The 18834-nt window shown below is 38.7% G+C and overlaps 1 protein-coding gene across 4 annotated transcripts in view; it reads right to left on the reverse strand.

Moving 5' to 3' along the window:
* The window catches only part of SLC12A6 (solute carrier family 12 (potassium/chloride transporter), member 6), a 163955-nt gene that overhangs the window by 22974 nt on the left and 122147 nt on the right, over positions 1-18834 (reverse strand). For all 4 annotated transcript variants that reach the window (XM_006831815.1, XM_006831816.1, XM_006831817.1 and 1 more), the window contains 7 exons: positions 13110-13324; positions 11825-11983; positions 11552-11650; positions 11074-11131; positions 4039-4213; positions 3640-3758; positions 1581-1679 (listed from right to left, as the gene is read on the reverse strand). In XM_006831815.1, coding sequence (XP_006831878.1) covers positions 1581-1679; positions 3640-3758; positions 4039-4213; positions 11074-11131; positions 11552-11650; positions 11825-11983; positions 13110-13324 — 924 coding nt within the window. The remainder of the gene's footprint in view (positions 1-1580; positions 1680-3639; positions 3759-4038; positions 4214-11073; positions 11132-11551; positions 11651-11824; positions 11984-13109; positions 13325-18834) is intronic.

Consider the following 18834-nt stretch of genomic DNA (forward strand, 5'->3'; position numbering starts at 1 on the left):
AAAAAAAAAAAAAAAAGAATAATTTTCTGCTGAAACGCAAAAAAAAAACAGAGTAAACTGGAAAAGAAAGCAGAAGAAAACTAGCAACACAAAAAATGTTCATAATGAAAGTTAAAGCTAGGTAGCTAGGTAGAGGACAAGAGATGTCAATCAGCTGATTCAAATTTTTAGTAACTGTCCACTACTAATTAGTAAGTGAAAGTGGAAAGGGGTTAAGAAGGAATATAGCAAAGAGGGACATAGCAATAGGTATATATTTTGATGTGAGTCACTGAGTCAGTTCCAATCCATAGCGACCCTGTTTATGGCATCCAAGGAGCAGCTGGTGGGTGTGAACTGCTGACCTTGTGGCCCATAGTCCAGTGCTGATCCTACAGCGCCACACCAAGCAAGAGTCCACAGGTACGTATATGTTGTTGTTAAGTGCTGTCGAGTCGGTTCTGACCCACAGCCACCCTGTATAGGGTTTTTGAGGAGTGGCTGGTGAGCTTGAACCACTGACCTAGTGGTTCAAACTGGCTTTGCAGTCTAGCTCATTAACCCACAGCCATCACACCAGGACCCAGGTATATATATAAGCTATACTAAAGTTGATATGAGTCAAAACAGACTCAATGGCACATACAACAAACAACAAAGAACTTTTAATGATGAAAGAAGAGAGATGGGATAGTAGCTAAATACTCTTTATTAAATTAATCTGCTATAAGAAAAAGAGTTTGAGAATGAACACTGATGAGACTATTAGAGAAAAAAGAAAAAGTGGTGAAGTCCAATGCTTAGCTAAGAGGGAAAGGGGAAAACACATATGGAAAGGGTGGGCTGCTTTAACCTGATGAAGGTGATGGACTGGAGATATTTGTGCTATTGTTGTTAAGTGCCAGTCAATCAGTTCCAACCCATAGCAACCCTGTATAGAGCGTCCAAGGAGTAGCTAGTGGGTTTGAACTGACAACCTTGTATAGTAATCCAGTGCTTATCCAGCGTCACACCAGGACTCCATTTATGTTATACTACAATAAAAATGGACTTGTAGTGTGAGGCTGTAGGGTCAACACTGTACTGCAAACCAGAAGGTTAGCGGTTCAAATCTACCAGCCGCTCATTGGAAACCCTATACAGGGTTGCTATGAGTCAGAATCGACTTGATAGCACTTTACAACAACAAGAAGGATAAAGATGGAGTCTTGGTGTGGTGCTGTAGGGTACGCACTGGACCACAAAGTCAGTATGAACCACAATGTCGCAGTTCAAACTCCCCAGTTGTTCCTTGGAAACTCTATGTCAGGTCGTGATAAGTCAGAACTAACTTGATGGCACTGAACAGCAGAAAAACGATAAAAACGAAGTAATGTTAGAGCTTTAATCTGTATTCTAAGTGGGTTGTTGTTAAAAGCAGGAAAGGAAAAAGTGATGTGAAGGTGGAGTTTCAGGTGAGTATTGAAAGTGGAAACCAGCAGTATATAGATGACTGGTCAAAATCACAACTGTATCGAGAACCCAGCCCTCCTAGTTTTCTAGTGCAATGATGGGTTCTCTCCAAATGGAAAGGAGGCAAAAACAACAACAAGTAGACTCACCAGTGGTAGTAACGGAACCGGGGTCTCCAGTTGGGTGTTCGAAGTAATGTTTGCAAGGCACATGCTAGGTTCACGAAGAGGTAACACATGAGAAAAAACCTGGAAGAATAAAGAATCAGAGGGATTACTGTAAAATGATTCTTCTAGGGCTATTTTAAATAATTAGATACTGCAGTGCAGTGAATTTCCTTAGTCTTTGTAACTCCCACCCAAGGATTCTTTTCTTGATGGGTCAGGATAAGAGTAGGTAGAAGATACTGATAGGATGTCATGACTCAGCTGTGCAAGTTAAAAGAGTTACTTGAAACTGCAAAAACTTGAAACTCCAGGATGGCTATAAAATGAGACATCTCAGACTTGGAAGTGGACAGGGGTGGTTGGGAAGGGCTTCACTACCATCAAAGCAAAGCCAGGTGCAGAGTCATCCTTTGGACCCTGAGATCCCTACACATTTCTTGGCCCGAGGACAGAAAGGTGTGGTGGCAGAGGAGCAGCAGCAGCAGCAGAACCAAGACACAGAGTGGTGGGCTTCTTAGCCCACCGAGCTAGTAAAACTGAGTGACTCTGGGCAGACTTACTTTCAGAGTAGGGTGCCTCTAGGCAATTAACAGGGACTTAGGTTTGCTGACCCACAAAGCCAGAGCTAAGCACCTTCAGACTGAGGTTTATGGTGGAGTGGTGTGTCCTGTGGGCATGTATCAGCAGCCCTAAAAGAGCTTTGTAACATTGGCCCAGGCAGAGAGAGGTCTGCCTGTGGGCACAGCTGATGGGAAGAACTGTCCTGAACATTTCTGATTCTGAATTGTAACGAAGTAACTTCCTGAATATATCCACAGTCTTGAAAACACTACAGAGCACTCTACTGTGCACACATTGGGTTGCCATGAGTTGAAAATGGCTCAACAGCAACCAACTACCATCACCACTCCTGGCTAAATCTAGGAAGCAGAGAAACTTAAAACTATCCCCACAAACGTGTGCATCTTCCCATGATCTCTTAGTGAATGATACTACCAAGTGTTTACTCAGTTGTTTCTGGGGTAATAATCCTAGCTTTCTCTTTTTTACTTGCCCTTCTGCAAAATGCACTTACCAACTCCTATAGATTCTAGTTACTTAAAATCTGTAAATCCTTTTCCTTTCTCTCTCTATTACTATCCTACCCAAGTTCAAGCTCTCATTTCTTCTTTCCTGGATCAGTAGTCAAATACACTTCCAGTTGGCATCCCCAGTTCAATGTTAGTCTCTCTCTAATCCATCTTTTATGTTGATCTTTTAATTTGATCATTCGAAAACATAAATATGATTGTTTTGCTCTCTACCATAGAGACTATCCACTATTTCTGGGTAAAAGTTTCAGGTCCTTTGTGATCTGGCTTTACCTATTTCTTTAATCTGTTACTTTCAACATGTACCTTCTACTTTAGCCAAGTCCAACAACTCAACTCCTCAATATGTATTCTTTATCTGGAATATCCTTCATACTATTTTTGCTCAGCAAATAAGCCATCATCCTTGAAGATACATGTGTTACTTCCTCCATAAAACCTTTCTTGATTGCAAATCTCTTTAGTTGTCTAACTTTTGTTTTTGTATAGTATCCAGTGTTCACCTGCATCACAGAACTCACCACACTACATTGGGATCACTGGTTTCCTTATCTACAATCAATTTCTTACTGAATGTCTTGTACTCGTCTCTGCATTCCCAGCTTACTACACAGTGTCAGGTAAGTACTAAGTCATCAGTAAATCACAACTGAATGAATAAAAGCTAAAATCATAAATCATACATCCAAGTGAAAGCTACATCCAAGAGAGAATAAATCAGAAATGAAGGAAAAACTTTATTAAGTTATGTGGGCAGGAAGAAAGCATAGTATTTTATTAAAGGTAGACTTAAAGATGAAACTTCTCAGGACATTTATTAATTAAGGGAAATAACCTCTATATCTGACCCACTTTTGTTATCACTACTGTCATATGCCTGATTGAAAACCACACATAGGTATTAAATATCATTTAAGCAAGAATAACAGAAAAAAACCATTGGCTCTTACATGGAAAGTATTGGGGCCACCAGATCCAGGGAGGCAATGAGGATTCCCAGCTCTGCAATGGCAGCAGTTAGAAGCAAAGCCCAGGTAGGTTCTCCATTGGCTTTGCTGTGACCAAAAACCTGTACACAGAGGAGAAATATTAAACATGGACACGTGGGAAGTATCTGAGTCAACTTTCCCCAATTTCTCATTCCACAGTGTCAGATATTTAACTGAGAAGATATGTGTGATGTCTTTTAAACACCTTTCTGCCACTTTTACATAAACTCATACTAGAGATGTACAGAACCTCGTAGTAAAGGCCCATCTTCCCATATTATGTCACCTATCACTTCCTAACCCATCCATTTCACATAAAGCTTAGGGGAAAGAGACAGGGTATAGGAAAGAGTCACTTACCCTAAGAAATGGTATGATGTTATCCTTGGCAATCGCCTGTAGCAGCCTTGGTGCCCCCGTGAGACTCTGAAGTCCAGCCCCACACGTTGAAAAGAAGGAGCCAATAACTATCACCCACGGGGAGGGCCAAGATAAGGTGCCCACCACCAAATTACCTTTCACAGCATCCCCAAACCTAAGAGAAAAGTGAGAATGGGGCAATTTAATCAAGAAATAACTTTGGACTTATAGACTAGCGCTATTTTCACCTAATTTCAGCCATTTACAATATTTACAGAATCAAATTTAGGATAGACACAAATATTACAAAATGTAACGGTAAATAGATTTTATCAAAAATTTGTTAACTATATTTATGTTAAGAAATTATTAATCTATTTGGCCAGGTTTTTTTCAAAAGATAAGGTAACACTAAATTAGAGCTTTTATCCTCAGACTATCAAGATACTTTCTCATTGTGAAGAAACTGGGAAAGTTCAGAAAAATATAAAAAGAGCAAAGGGTGGAGGAAATCCATAATGTTAACACAGTTACTAACATTTGGCATATTTCCCTTTGTGGTTAAGTGCCATTGTGACTCTTTACAGAGCTTTCAAGGAGCAGCTGGTGGATTTCAACAGCTGATCTTGAGGTTCACAATCCAGTACTTATCCTACAGCACCACACCTGGAGTCCCACAGTTCCCTTTAGTTTACTACATATTTTTAAACAGTTGGGGTAATGCTGAACCTATAGCTTGAAAACATTTACCCGTTATTTTTTTTAAATCAATTTTAGTGGTTTGAGTAATATTACATCATGATTTATATCATCCATTATTCTAATCTCAGTTTTATATTATAAAAAACACTGGATTTAACACTGTCATGCAAGCATATATGTTCACACTCCATATATTTTCCTTTATGAGAGATTTCTAAAGAGGAAGTAATTGTGAAACAGGAATAACTATAGTAAAACATCTCAAAATCACTAAGAAACAGTTTCCCAGAAAGTTAATACTGATTATTGCTACTGCTGTATGTATTCCAAGGTTGAAGTCTTATGGCACACCCCCATATCAGCCTTGAGTATTACAAAAAAAATTTTTTTTTCAATCATTGCTAATTTTATGGGTGAAAACTGGCATCTCATTGTTTATTTAATCACTTTGGCTGTAATAATAATGTTTCATTAAGTAATATGCACATAAAGTAATATCTAAAAAATAAACATACAGCTTAAGAAATGTTCACAAAACAAGTAACAATGTAACTTACCCATCAGGCCAAGAAAGAGAACATTTTGAGTATCCATTTTGAGTTCTCTCTTATGTCCACTATGCCTCAGTTTTCCCCTACTAGTCTAAGTTCTGGTAGCATAGTAGTTATGAGTTGGGCTCCTAGCCCCAAGGTCAGCAATTTGAAACTACCAGCTGCTCTGCTGGAGTAAGATTAGGTTTTCTGCTTCTGTAAAGATTTACAGCCTCTGATGAAATGAAATGCGGATAGGTCTCTTGTGATACAATAGTGAATAATTGTATCAGGACTGATTGTGAGGGTTGGAAATGTAAAGGTAGACATTCTGTAGCAAGGAGGGGAGTGATTAACTTTGAAGTCTAGGAGTGGAGATCCCTGGGACCATCAAGGGAGAAGAATGGAGAGTGGGGCCCTACCCAGAGAAGCAGTGATGCCTGAGATGGAGGCAGAGACGATGATGTGGAGTGATGGAGCAGCTGGAGACTTTAGATTCAGAGAGGGAGAGGGGCTGTGTGCTGACGACCGAGGGGCAGGCTTGTAGTGTATACCCTTTGGTTGGGTGATGATGCATGGAGGGGACTATAACCATGGCAATGAAATGATACACGATAGGATGAATGTAAAACTAATGTTCTTCCATGTAAACTATCACATAATTCACAATAAAATATTAAAAAAAAATATTTACAGCCTTGGAAACCCTTTACAGGGTCGCTACAAGTTGGAACTGACTCCACGGCACACTACCACCACCACCACATTTCCACAGTCTAGTATCATATACTTTTACCTGTCTTAAAACCTTATGTAAATAAAACACTCTATATAATTTGTGTCTGGTTTCTTTCACTTAGCATGTTTGTGAAATAAATCAGTGTGTGTGTGTGTGTGTGTGCATGGCTGTGATTCATTAATTTTCATGAATGTATGGTTTTCTACTACATGACTGTATATGTACATACAGACATACACACACAAATTTACAGTTTTCTACTGATGGACATTTGAATTATTTCCAGGTTTTAGCTATAAGAAGAGTACTGCTGCTTTGTTGAAATGTGTATACTTTGTTGTGCATATTTTCTAATACACATTTAAAAATCAACCATACACACACACACACACAAACACATACAAGAAGAATAGTATTTCTATGAGCATTTTTGTACATGATTCTTGACACACATACATTTCACTTAGCTTTACCCTGAAGTGAAATGTATGCTCAACTTTAGGAAATAATGTTAATAGAATTCCAAAGTAGTAGTACATTTTACACTCTCAATAATCATTTTTATATTATGGTACCCTCTACCAAAGCTCCGTAAGCCTCCACACTTTCAATTATAATAGTAACGTATCAATATACTGTGCTCCATATTTATATAAAATTTATTAGGGTTCCTGTTCTCAAATAGCTCAATCTGGAAGGGGCGACTGACAATAAAACAAGCAGCTGTAATACAGTATGTTGTTGTCATTAAGTGCCATCGAGTCAGTTCTGACTCACAGCGATCTTGTACAGAGCGTTTCCTATGAGCAGCTGGTGGGTTTGAATTGCCAACCTTGCAGTTAGCAGTCCAGTGCTTATCCTTCAGTGCCACACCAGGATCCCATGACATATGTAAGTGCAATTAAACTGCATGTTAAGAATATAATGGTGAAACAAAAGGAAGAGTGGTTATCTCTGTTTGCTAAGGTCTGAGTACTGGTGTGGCGCTGTAGGATAAAGCACTAGACCGCAAGTTCAGTCTAAACCGCAGGGTCAGTGGTTCAAGCTCACCAGGTGATCCTTGGAAATCCTATACAGGGTCACCATGGGTCAGTATCTATTCAACAGCACTTAACAACAACAACAACAGGAAAGAAGCTACTTGGGATAAAAAGTAGACACTCAGAATAGTCTTTCTATCAGTCATGCAGAAAGAATACAAATTGGCCAGGTGGAAGTAAGCTATTGTAACCCAAGGAAAGAGTATAGTCAAATGTGTGGATAGAGATGTGAAACAAGGCACATTTAATTCTATGCTACAGCTGAAGCATAGGAGGTTCAGGAGAGTCCTCTCAGGAGATAAGATTGGAAACAGGTAGAAGGTAGACTCCTGGTGTGGTACTGTAGGATCAGCACTGGATTGGCACAAGGTTGGCAGTTCAAACCTACCAGCTGCTCCTTGGAAACCCTATACAGTATTGTATAAGTTGGAACCAACTCAACAGCACGTAACTACAACAACACAAGGAGACTAAGTCTAATGATGGACTGAGGAGATTGGCAGGTTGGGAAGCAAATAAGTTTGGCTTGTATTAGAACATTTTTGGAGGGTGGGGGAAACATACACATATCATATGATACAATTTTGTAAAACCAACGACTTCTTCATTGCATATACCTTTTTTAAAAAAACATAAAAGATGACTATACACATGGACCTCACCAGATAAAATACACAGAAATCAAACTGACTACATCTGTGGAACGAGATGATGGAAAAGCTCCATCTCATCAGCCAAAATGAGGTCAAGGGCAGACTGGGGAACAGATCATCAATTGCTCATATGCAAGTTCATGCTGAAGCTGAAGAAAATTAAAACAAGTCCATGAGAGTCAAAATATGACTTTGAACACATCCCACCTTAATTTAGTGATCTGAAGAACAAATTTGATTCATTTAGACACTAAATATCAAAGACCAGAAGAGTTGTAAGGGACATCAATAACACCATATAGAAAGACAGCAAAAGGTCACTAAGAAGAAAGAACAAAAAGAACCAACTGGATGTTCGAAGAGACCCTGAAACTTGCTTTCCAGTGTAGATGTGCTAAAGCCAAAGGAAGAAATGAGGAGGTAAAAGAGCTGAGCAGAAAATGTCAAAGAGCAGCTCAAGTAGACAAAGTGCAAAGACCTGGAGTTAGAAAACCAAAACGGAAGAACACACAGCATTTCTCAAGCTGACAGAACTGAAGAAAAGAAATCATGTCTTGACTTGAAATAGTGAAGGATTCTATGGGCAAAATAATTGAATGTTGCAGATAGCATCAAACGAAGATGGAAGGAATACACAGAGTCACATAACAAAAATATATTGTTGATGTTCAACCATTTCAAGAGGTAGCACATGACCAAGAGACAATGGTGCTGAAGAAAGAAGTCCAAGGTGCACTGAAGGCACTGGCAAAGACCAAAGCTCTGGGAACTGATGCAATACAAATTGACATCTTTCAATAAACTAAAGCAGCACTAGATGCACTTGCTCATGTATGCCAAGAAATTTGGAAGACAGCTACCTGGCCAAATGACTGGGAAGATATCCATATATGTGCCCAATCCAAAGAATGGTGACCCAACAGAATGCAGAAATCATCAGCCAAAATCATTAATGTCACACAGAAGTAAAGTTTTTCTGAAGATCATTAAAAAATGGCTGCAACAGTACATTGACAGGGAACTGTAGGAGGTTCACGCTGGATTTAGATGAGGATGTGATATGAGGGATTATCAATGCTGATGTAAGAGGGATCTTGTCTGAAAGCAGATATTCCAGGAATGTGTTTAACTGTGCTTTATTGACTATTCAAACTATGGATTATGACAAACTATGAATAACACTACAAAGAATGGGTTTTCCAGATTACTTAATTGTGCTCATGAGGAACCCTGTGTGGACCAAAAGGCAGTAATTTAACAGAACAAGGAGACAGTGAATAGTTTAAAATCAGGAAAGATATGCGCTAGGTTTGTAATCTTTTACCATACTTATTGAGTCTGTATTGTTGTCGTTAAGTGCCATCAACTTGGTTCCAACTCACAGCGACCCTGTATAGGGTTTCTGAGGAGTGGCTGGTGAGCTTGAACTGACAACCTTACAGTTCAAATCGACCTTGAAGTCTAGTGCACTAACCCACAGCACCATCAGTCTGTATGCTGAGAAAATAATCCAAGAAGCTTAATTATATGACAAAGAATGTGGCATCAGGAGTAAAGGAAGATTCATTAACAACCTGTGATATGCAGAAAAGGACTTAAAATACTTATTGATGAAGATCAAAGACCATAAACTTCTATATGTAAATGTAAAGAAAATAAAATGCCTCACAACTGGGCCAATAATAAATAAATAAAGACTGAATTTGTTAAAGACTTCATTTTGCTTGGATCACTATCAACACTCATGGAAGCAGCAGTCAAAAAATCAAACAGCGTAGTGCATTAGGCAAATCTGCTGTACAAGACCTCTTCAAAGTGTTCAAGAAGATGTCAGTTTGAGAACTAAGGTGCACCTGACCCAAACCATGGTATTTTTAATAACCCCATACACATGTGAAAGTTGGGCAATGAATCAAGAAGACCGTAGAAGATGTGATGCATCTCAATTATGGTGCTGGAGAATAGTAAAGTACCATGGACTTCCAGAAGAACAAACAAACCTGTGTTGGAAGAAGTACAGCCAGGATGCTCCTTAAAAGCCAGGATAACGAGACTTTATCTTTCATACTTCAGACATTATGATGGACCAGTAAGTGAAAAAGAGGAAGACCCCCAATGAGATGGATTGGCATGGTGATGGCCCAGGACTAGGCAGTGTTTTATTCTGTTGTGCATAAAGTTGCTATGAGCCATAATAGGTGACTTGATGGCACCTAACAACAACATACACTTGTCTATTTCATACACGTGGGATCTCACAGTTTGCCCTTTAAAAATTTTTTTGGATTTATTTAACTCAGCACAATGTTTTCAAGGTTCCTCCATGATGTAGCCGATAACAGGACTTCATTTCTCTTTATGCTTGAGTATATATAATCAAATTTTGTGTCTCAGAAAAATCCTTCTGTGGCAGCATGAAGAAAGATTAGAAAGGGTAACTAGCAATAATCTAGGCAAAAGATCCTGAGTGCCTGTACTTATTGACCAGGACAAGGAAGAGGGTATACAATTAACTCTATTAAAGTAAAAGTGGAATTTACATTACTTAGTAATGACTGGATGAGAGAGATTTATTCATTATAAGAAATGGGGTGATTGGTGAGGCTATCAACCAAGACAGGGAAAAATGGGAGAAGTAGCAGGTTTTAGGGAAGTGCTTTAGAGAAAGAAATCTCTTGCAAAAACACATTTATATTCACAGGTAAGAAAGAAGACAACCATCTAGTTATCCAGCAGCCTTCATGAAGGAAATGAAGAAAGTGAGTTGCAGACTTAAGATACCCAAACAGAATTAGATAGATAATTATATCACATAGAGGCGATATCACAGATGCTTGAAGGTTGGTTGGTTTTGCTTTAATTTGTCTTCCTGTTAAGAGTACTCCTTGAGTCAATTCCAACTCATACACACTCTGTAGAGGATTTCTAAGGAGCAACTGGTGGGTTTGAACAGCTGACCTTGCAGTTGGCAATCCAGTTCTTATCCTATAGTGCCATAAGGATTTGTTGTTGTTATGTACCATGGAGACTTTCAAAATGGCATATCCATAGTTTTTCAATAGCTCTTAAAGTAGAGAAAAGTTCTGAATATTCAGATAAATTCACTGCTTTATTAAAGACCTACATTCCTTGCATCTCACATATTTATAACAGCATACTAGCCCTTATTGTCCACTAAATTAAAAAATATACATTGGTCTATTTATTTATCAACTTTTAAAATACATATTTATCTACCAATATCTATTTATCGATCAATCTTTAGAAAAAAACAATTATGATAGGTGTCTCAGGTTGGGTTTTTTAGTTTTTAACTAGCTGACATCATGGAAGACAAACACATGATTATTACAAAGAAATCAACTACTCACTTGTCTCTAAGAACAACTCCTTCAATACACGCACCAAAAAGGACAACATTGCTTAAATCTACCATATCAAGTGTCAAGGAAACTGACATTAATCTTCTAAGATGACACTGTTGTTGTTGTTAGATGCTATCGAGTTGGTTCCCATCCATAATGACCCCGTACAGGGTTTTTGAGGAGTGGCTGGTGGGTTTGTACTGGCCTTGTTAGCAGTCCAGTGCTTAGCCTACATTTACACCACACCAGGACTAGAAAGTAGAAATTCAGGCTATTTCTTCCACGAGTAAAATGAATTGCTAAATTTATTAATCTAATAAATTAGTTTTTGAATTTTCTATTTTGGGATGCGGTGGGTTGATTATTTGGAGAGAGGTGAGTTGACAGAAAGCTATCCTAATCACTAGGATAAAAATACTGATTACCCTACTTCTATTGGATGTTTCTACAACTAAAATTCAGACTGCATTTGTAAAAAGGATACAGACAAATGAGGTGGTCAGGATGGCGAGAATAGTGCCAATAGGAATAGACTTCTGAGCATCTTTTAGATCTCCAGATCGGTTTGACCCGGCCATGATACCTTTAGAGAGAAGGGGGGAAACATAGTAAACTCCTTGAGTTCATGGACACTTGGACATATATACTGATACCACAGACTAAAAGTAAATCTAGGAACCCTAAGAATATAATATAATCTGTCTCCAGAGAAAAGTCACCGTCAGCTCCTAAGATATGCAATAGTTCATCTGCTCACCTGTGACAGAGGGAAAGAAGATCCCCACTAGCAGAGTGAAGGAGGTGGTGATATCAACAAGCACGTATTCGTGACTTAAGCTGCCTAGGACATCGGAAGATTTGGCTGAGGGTTTTTCAATAATCTCTCCCTTTGGTAGATAATTACTCCAAAGATTCTCTGTAGTGGAAAAAAAAAAGAGGGGGGAGGGTGAGTAGAAAGAAGAAAAGTAAATCATTTTCTACCAAAAACAAAATTCTAAGTTGGAGCCCTCTTTAATACAATTTTTAAAACGTTTTCTTCTATATGAGTACATATGCATACAAACATAACACACAATAAAGCACAAATAAAAACCTAATGCTCTTTTTCATCTGGCTTTAAATGTAATTTGTCAAAATGATTTGGTAAATACATATGCAGCCAAGTCAGACTGATAATTAGTAATAAAAGTATAACTAAATCAGAATGCTCGGGAAAGCCGGTAATAAAAAAAAAATATATTCAGCAAAGATGTTTCTAAAACTTTAGTGTGAACTTGCTTATGTGCAAAGACATTTGCAGACCAAACATTTAAGGAAAGAGTTTCAGAAATTTACCCCAGTAGGAAAACATCTGTGTGGATGTGCTATCATTAAAACAGTCCCATTCTATCTGTCACTGGTGTGGCAGGAGTCCTGGTGTGGTGCTGTAGGATAAGCACTGGACCACAACGTAGGTTTGAGCCTCAAGGCTGGCTGTTCAAACCTACCAAGCCATTCCTTCGAAACAGTATACAAGGTTGCTGTGAGTCGGAAGTAACTCAACAGCACTTAACAACAATCTATCACTGCAGAGAGAACACTGCAGTTTTAGAAAAATACACGAAATAATGTTATCATCTCATCCTAGGTTAAAAAGCAATTTGCTCAGGTTGGCCCTCTAAAAAAGGTAAAAGGAGCCATGGTAGTGTAGTGGATTATAAACTGAACAAAAAAAACAGTATTTCAAATCTACCAGTCACTTTGTGGTAGAAAGATGAGGCTTTCTGCTCCCATAAAGATTTACAGAGTCAGAAACCCTATACAGGGTCATTATGAGTAGGAACCGACTTGAAGGCACACAACCCCCACCATCACAGCACTATGAAGAGAGTCTACTAAAAGTATAAATTCACTGATATGAAAACAAAATTATGCTGAAGTAAGACCTAAAGTATGGAAGTGGCACCATGAAAGGAGTTTTCATGGATAATAGAAGTCTAAGAAGGTAAAATCTGTTTTCCTCAAACAACAACTAAAAACTCACAAATCACCCCCTAACTTACCTGTAATGATACCACTAGCCAACCCAGGAATGCCCTGGATTGAAGTGACATTATTGTGAACAAAGTATTCATCGCAGGTGGCATTGAAAAACTGGCTTGAGTTACAGAAGAAGCCCCATAACTTTGATGGGACTGTCATGTTGTTCATCTCCTTGGTCTTAGAGCAAACGTCAATATGTCTTGATGAAAGAGTGCGGTTACCAAGCATACATACCCTAAGTGAAAACAAATGGAGAAATATCAAGCTAGGAAAGGAAAATATTTTTTAAATACATTATAGGAGAAAGTGATTAGTAAAGGAAAACAAAAACAATCTCTAATAGTTTCTTCTGCCATGGTGAGAAAGGAACTAGTATTTATTGACTGACCAACACTGAGTGGTAATTAACAGAATCATCATAGCAACCTTACAAATTATGTACTAATATTTCTATTTAGTAGATGGAGAAAGAGAATCTTTGGATGATAGTTTGTCTAAGATTAGACAGATGGTAGATGGCAGGGAGAAAATTCAAATGAAGACTTTCTGAAGTCACTAAGTTGTCTCATCTTCCAAAATGTCTAGGCTAATAACAAATAGTTGGGTTTTGCTCTTTCTACAGTTGGAAAGGAGCTCTGTTAGCGTAGTGGTTATGGATCAGTCTGCTAACCTCTAGGTCGGCAATTCTTAACTACCAGCCATTCCACAAGAGAAAGATGAGGCTTTCTGCTCCTGTAAAGATTTACAGCCTCGGAAGCCCTGTACAGGGTTGATATGAGTCGGAACCAACTCCATAGTACTTAACAACAACAACAATATAACAGTTGGGGGAAAAAATACCCCATTTTTCTTGGCAAAGAAAAGCTTTACATTCATAACCACCAGCTGAACTGAGTTCAGATTCATATATCTCTTGGGTTTTCATGGCTGTGAGCTTTTTTGGAAGCAGACTGCTAGGTCTTCTTTTGAGGAGCCATCTGGGTGGATTCACACTGGCAACCTTGTAACTGGTAGTTGAGTGGCCATGTGTGCTACCCACACACTTCTTCACATGTCTGACCTTTTGTAATCAAATTAAAAGTCAAACCTTTCTGGATACTACTGCAAGGATAGTAGCTTGGCTAGAAGGAAAATGACACCTGTTTAAGAACTAAGAGAAATCTAGTTTAAGAAAACGGTTTTTGAACAGTAATGAGGGGATTTAAGGATATTACAAATATTAACTACTGTTTATGCAGTTGAGTTGTGGTGTTGGAGAAGAATACGGAAAGTACAATGGTCTGCCAGAAGAATAAACAAATCCGTGTTAGAAGAAGTACAGCCAGAATGCTTCTTAGAAACCAGGATGGTGAGATTTCATCTCTCCTATTTGGGACATATTATCAGGAGGGACCAGCCTCTGGAGAAGAACTATATGCTTGGCAAAGTGGAGGGTCAGCGACAAACAGGAACATCCCCAGTGAAATGGAATGACATGGTGGCAGCAATGATGGGCTCAAGGGCAACAACTGTGAGGATGGCGCAGGACCAGGCATTGCTTTGCTCTGTTGTGCACAGGGTTGTTTTGAGTCAGTTCCTACTTCATGGCACCTAACAACTACTGTTCTTTATTTCCTTAACCCAGAGATATAAATAAATACTATCAAAAGGATACATACATCAACTTAAAATACCTCTTAGGTGGCACAATATAACTTTTTAAATCTGCAAAATGATAGCAGTGATGATGGATGCTTTCAAGGATGGAAGAATAACGGTAATATGAGCCACAGACCTCCAACCACTCTCAACATTTTCTAGTCTTGTCTCAGTATTCCTCTAGATTTTTATATGTTATTTTCCTAGAGTATTTTAAAGAAAATATCATGCACAATAGCCTTTAGACAAATGCACACAGAGAGCAGCAAGTGGAGAAATAGCAAAGGAGAACTTGAGGCAAAATGAAATTTCCCAAGTTGAGACCTGGCCCGAATGTCGCCTTGTACATTTATGAGTTTTAAAAAGATCTTTAGATAATTTGCAAACCCCAAAGAGGTAAGCAAACTAAAACATTTATGATGGGCTCTATTACTGACATCACATGGCACAGCGCAGGAGAAACAATGGGCAATGGACTGGGAATCAGGAAATCACCGAACTCATGTTCTTACTCTGATACCATTAATTAAAATGGGGCAATGTTATTTACAAACAGGGACCTGTGTGTTTTCCTCTTTAAAAATTATGCTTTTCTATAGTCTGGTTACGTAGTGGTTACAAGTCGGGCTGCGAACCTCAAGGTTAGCAGTTTGAAACTACCAGTTGTTCCGCGGGAGAAAGGTGAGGCAGCGTTCTGCTCCCATAAAGATTTATAGCCTCAGAAACCCTGTACAGGGTCACTATGAGTCGGAACCGACTCCACGGCACATAACAACAACATAGTCTGGTTAGATTAATTAATCTGGTCCCTAAATGTTCCAGATGACTTTCAAAACCAATCTCTGTTCCAAGATTACAAATAACTTCAGTTCTACGCCACTAGGTATAGGAGAACAGGTGAGCATGTGAGTCAGAGATCTGTATAAATCCATTACTATTTCAAAAACATACTTCAAGATACATGCACTACTTAGGGTATATAATATTATTTATAAAGAAAGACACATACATATGACATTTGCTATCCTTTATTTTATGACTATAAAGTCTATTATGGCACTCATTCACTCATTGCCATCGAGTCAAATCTAACTCATACGGTTTCTGAGGCTGTAAATCTTTGTTGTTGTTCTTGGGTACCACTGAGTGGGTTCAGGCTCATAGCGAACCTTTGCACAACAGAATGAAACACTACCTGGTACTATGTTGCCTCTGTGTTTACTTTACCAAGCATGATGTCCTTCTCTAGATACTGGTCCCTCCTGATAATATATCAAAGTATGAGAGACGAGTCTCACCATCCAGGCTTTTAAGGAGAATTCTGGCTGTACAGATTAGCTTGCTTTTCTGGCAGTCCATGGTACTTTTAATATTCTTCTTCAACACCAGTTTTCTATGGGCTTCCTTATTCATTTGTTCAACTTTCAAATGCATATGAGGGTACTGAAAATATCATAGCTTGGGTCAGGGGCACCTTAGGCCTCAAACTGACATCTTTGCTCTTAAACACTCTGAAGAGGTCTTGTGTAGCAGCTCTGCCTAAAGCAATGTGTTGTTTGATTTCTTGAGTGCTGCTTCCAAGAGTGTTAACAGTGGATCCAAGAAATATGAAGTCTTTGCCGACTTCAATCTTTCCTCCATCTAACATGATGTTATCTATTGGCCTAGCTCTGAGGATTTTTATTTTCTTTACAGTTGGGTGCAATCCATACTGAAGGCTGATGTCTTTGATCATTATCAGTGAGTATTTTAAGTCTTTTTTGCTTTCAGCAAGCAAGACTGTATTATCTGCATGTTGCAAGTTGTTAACGAGTCTTCCTCTAATACTAGTGTCATGGTCTTCCACATACAATCTGGATTACCGGATTATTTGCTCATCATACAAACCGAATACGTATGGTGAAAGCATACAACCCTGGCACACACCTTTTCTGACTTAATGTCCCCTTGTTCTGTTAGAACAATTACCTCTTGGTCTATGTACAGGTTGCTCAATAATACAATTACATGTTCTGGAATACCCATTCTTGGCAATGTTAGCCATAGCTCGTCATTATCCACACAAAATCCTTTATGAAGTCAATAAAAAGTGCAGGTAAGTATCTTTCTGGTATTCTATGCTTTCAACGAAGATCCATCTTACATCTGCAGTGATATCCTGCATTCCACGTCTCTGCTGGAACCAGCTTGAAGTTCTGGCCATTTCCTGTCAATGTACTGTTACAGTCGTTTTTGAATTATCTTTAGCAAAACTTTACTTGCATGTGATAATAATGATATTGTCTGATGAGTTCTGCATCATGTTGGAATGGGCACACATATCTTCCAATCAGTTGGCCAGGTAGCTGTCTTCCAAATGTGTTGCTACAGATGAGTGAGTGCCTCCAGTCATTAGTTTGTTGAAAGATTTCTATTTGTATTTCATCAATTCCTAGAGCCTTGTTCTTTGCCAATACCTTCAGTGCACCTTGGACTTCTTCCTTAAGTACTACTGGCTCTTGATCCTATGCTGCCTATTGGAATGGATGAACAGCAACCATTTCTTTTTGTTACAGTGGCACTGTGTGTTCCTTCCATCTTTGTTTGATGTTATCTGCAGCATTCAATATTTTGCCCATAGAATCCTTCACTATTTCAAATCAAGACATGATTTTTTCCTTCAGTTCTTTCAGCTTGAGAAATGCTATGTGTTCTTCCCTTTTGGTTTTCTAACTCCAGGTCTTGGCACTCTGTCTTCTTGAGCTGCTCTTTGACATTTTCTGTTCAGCTCTTTTACCTCCTTTCTTCCTTTGCCTTTAGCACATCTACACTAGAAAACAAGTTTCAGGGTCTCTTCTGACACCCAGTTTGTTCTTTTTCGTCTTCTTAGTGACCTTTTGCTGTCTTCCAGTATGGTGTTATTAATGTCACCTTACAACCCTTCTGGTCTTCAGTCTTTAGTGTCTAAATGCTTCAAAGCTGTGCTTCAGATGATGTCTAAATTGAGGTGGAATATGTTCAAGGTCACAGTTTGGCTCTTGTGGACTTGTTTTAATTTTCTTCAGCATTAGCTTGAACTTGCATATTGACAATTGATGGTTTGTTCCACAATCTGCCCTTGACTTCATTTTGGCTGATGATATAGAGCTCTTCCACTCTCTCTTCCCACAGATGTAGTCAATTTGATTTCTGTGTATTCCAGCTGATGAGGTCCATAATTGTCTTTTAAGTTGTTTCAAAAAGGAGTTTGTGAAGCAGAGACGGTAAGTGCTGGCTAGGATGTGGAGAGACTGGGACCCTCACACTGCTGGTGGGAATGCAAAATAGTCCAACCACTCTGGAAAAATGTATGGTACCTCCTCAGAAAGTTGGAAATAAAAACACATTATGATCCAGCAATTCCTCTACTTGGTATATATATCCACAAGAAATATGAGCCATAACTTGAGTAGATATATGTACACACCAATGTTCATAGCAGCTCTATTCACAATAGCAAAAAGATGGAGACATCTTAAGTGCCCATCAATGGAAGAATGGATAAACAAACTTTGGTACATACACACAATGGAATATTATGCTATCTTGATGAATAACAAGGAAGCTGCAAGCCACCGCATAACATGGATGAACCTTGAGGACACTGCGCTGACTGAAATTAGCTGGTCACAAAAGGACAAATATTGCATAAGACCATTATTGTAAAAGCTTATGAAAAGATATCCATACTAAAAGGGAAAAAAATTATTTGTTGGTTACCAGTGTGTGTGTGTGTGTGTGTGTGTGTGTGTGTGAGGGGGTGTTAGAGCACAGAGTAGGGGATAGACACATTATAGTTCAGGTGTTGGGGAGGGTAATACACAAGAAAGGGGAGGATAATGGAAGAATAAAGCAGTTAAGGGGAACACAGGCAGGTTTACATTGGTTAAATGGGTCAGAGGTCAATAGTAATATATGCTAAACCTTGAAACAACAGGGCTCTGTGATACAAGGATCGAGGCATAGTCTGAAGAGGGGAAATAATGTTAAGATGTTTGACTGTCTTATGAATATTGGTTTTCCTTGCCTACTATTACTATTGTAAAATAGACATTTGAGTGGGATAGAAAGCAATGTCAGGAAACATGA

This window comes from Chrysochloris asiatica, unplaced genomic scaffold, assembly GCF_000296735.1.
Source record: "Chrysochloris asiatica unplaced genomic scaffold, ChrAsi1.0 scaffold00004, whole genome shotgun sequence".
Classification (NCBI taxonomy): domain Eukaryota; kingdom Metazoa; phylum Chordata; class Mammalia; order Afrosoricida; family Chrysochloridae; genus Chrysochloris; species Chrysochloris asiatica.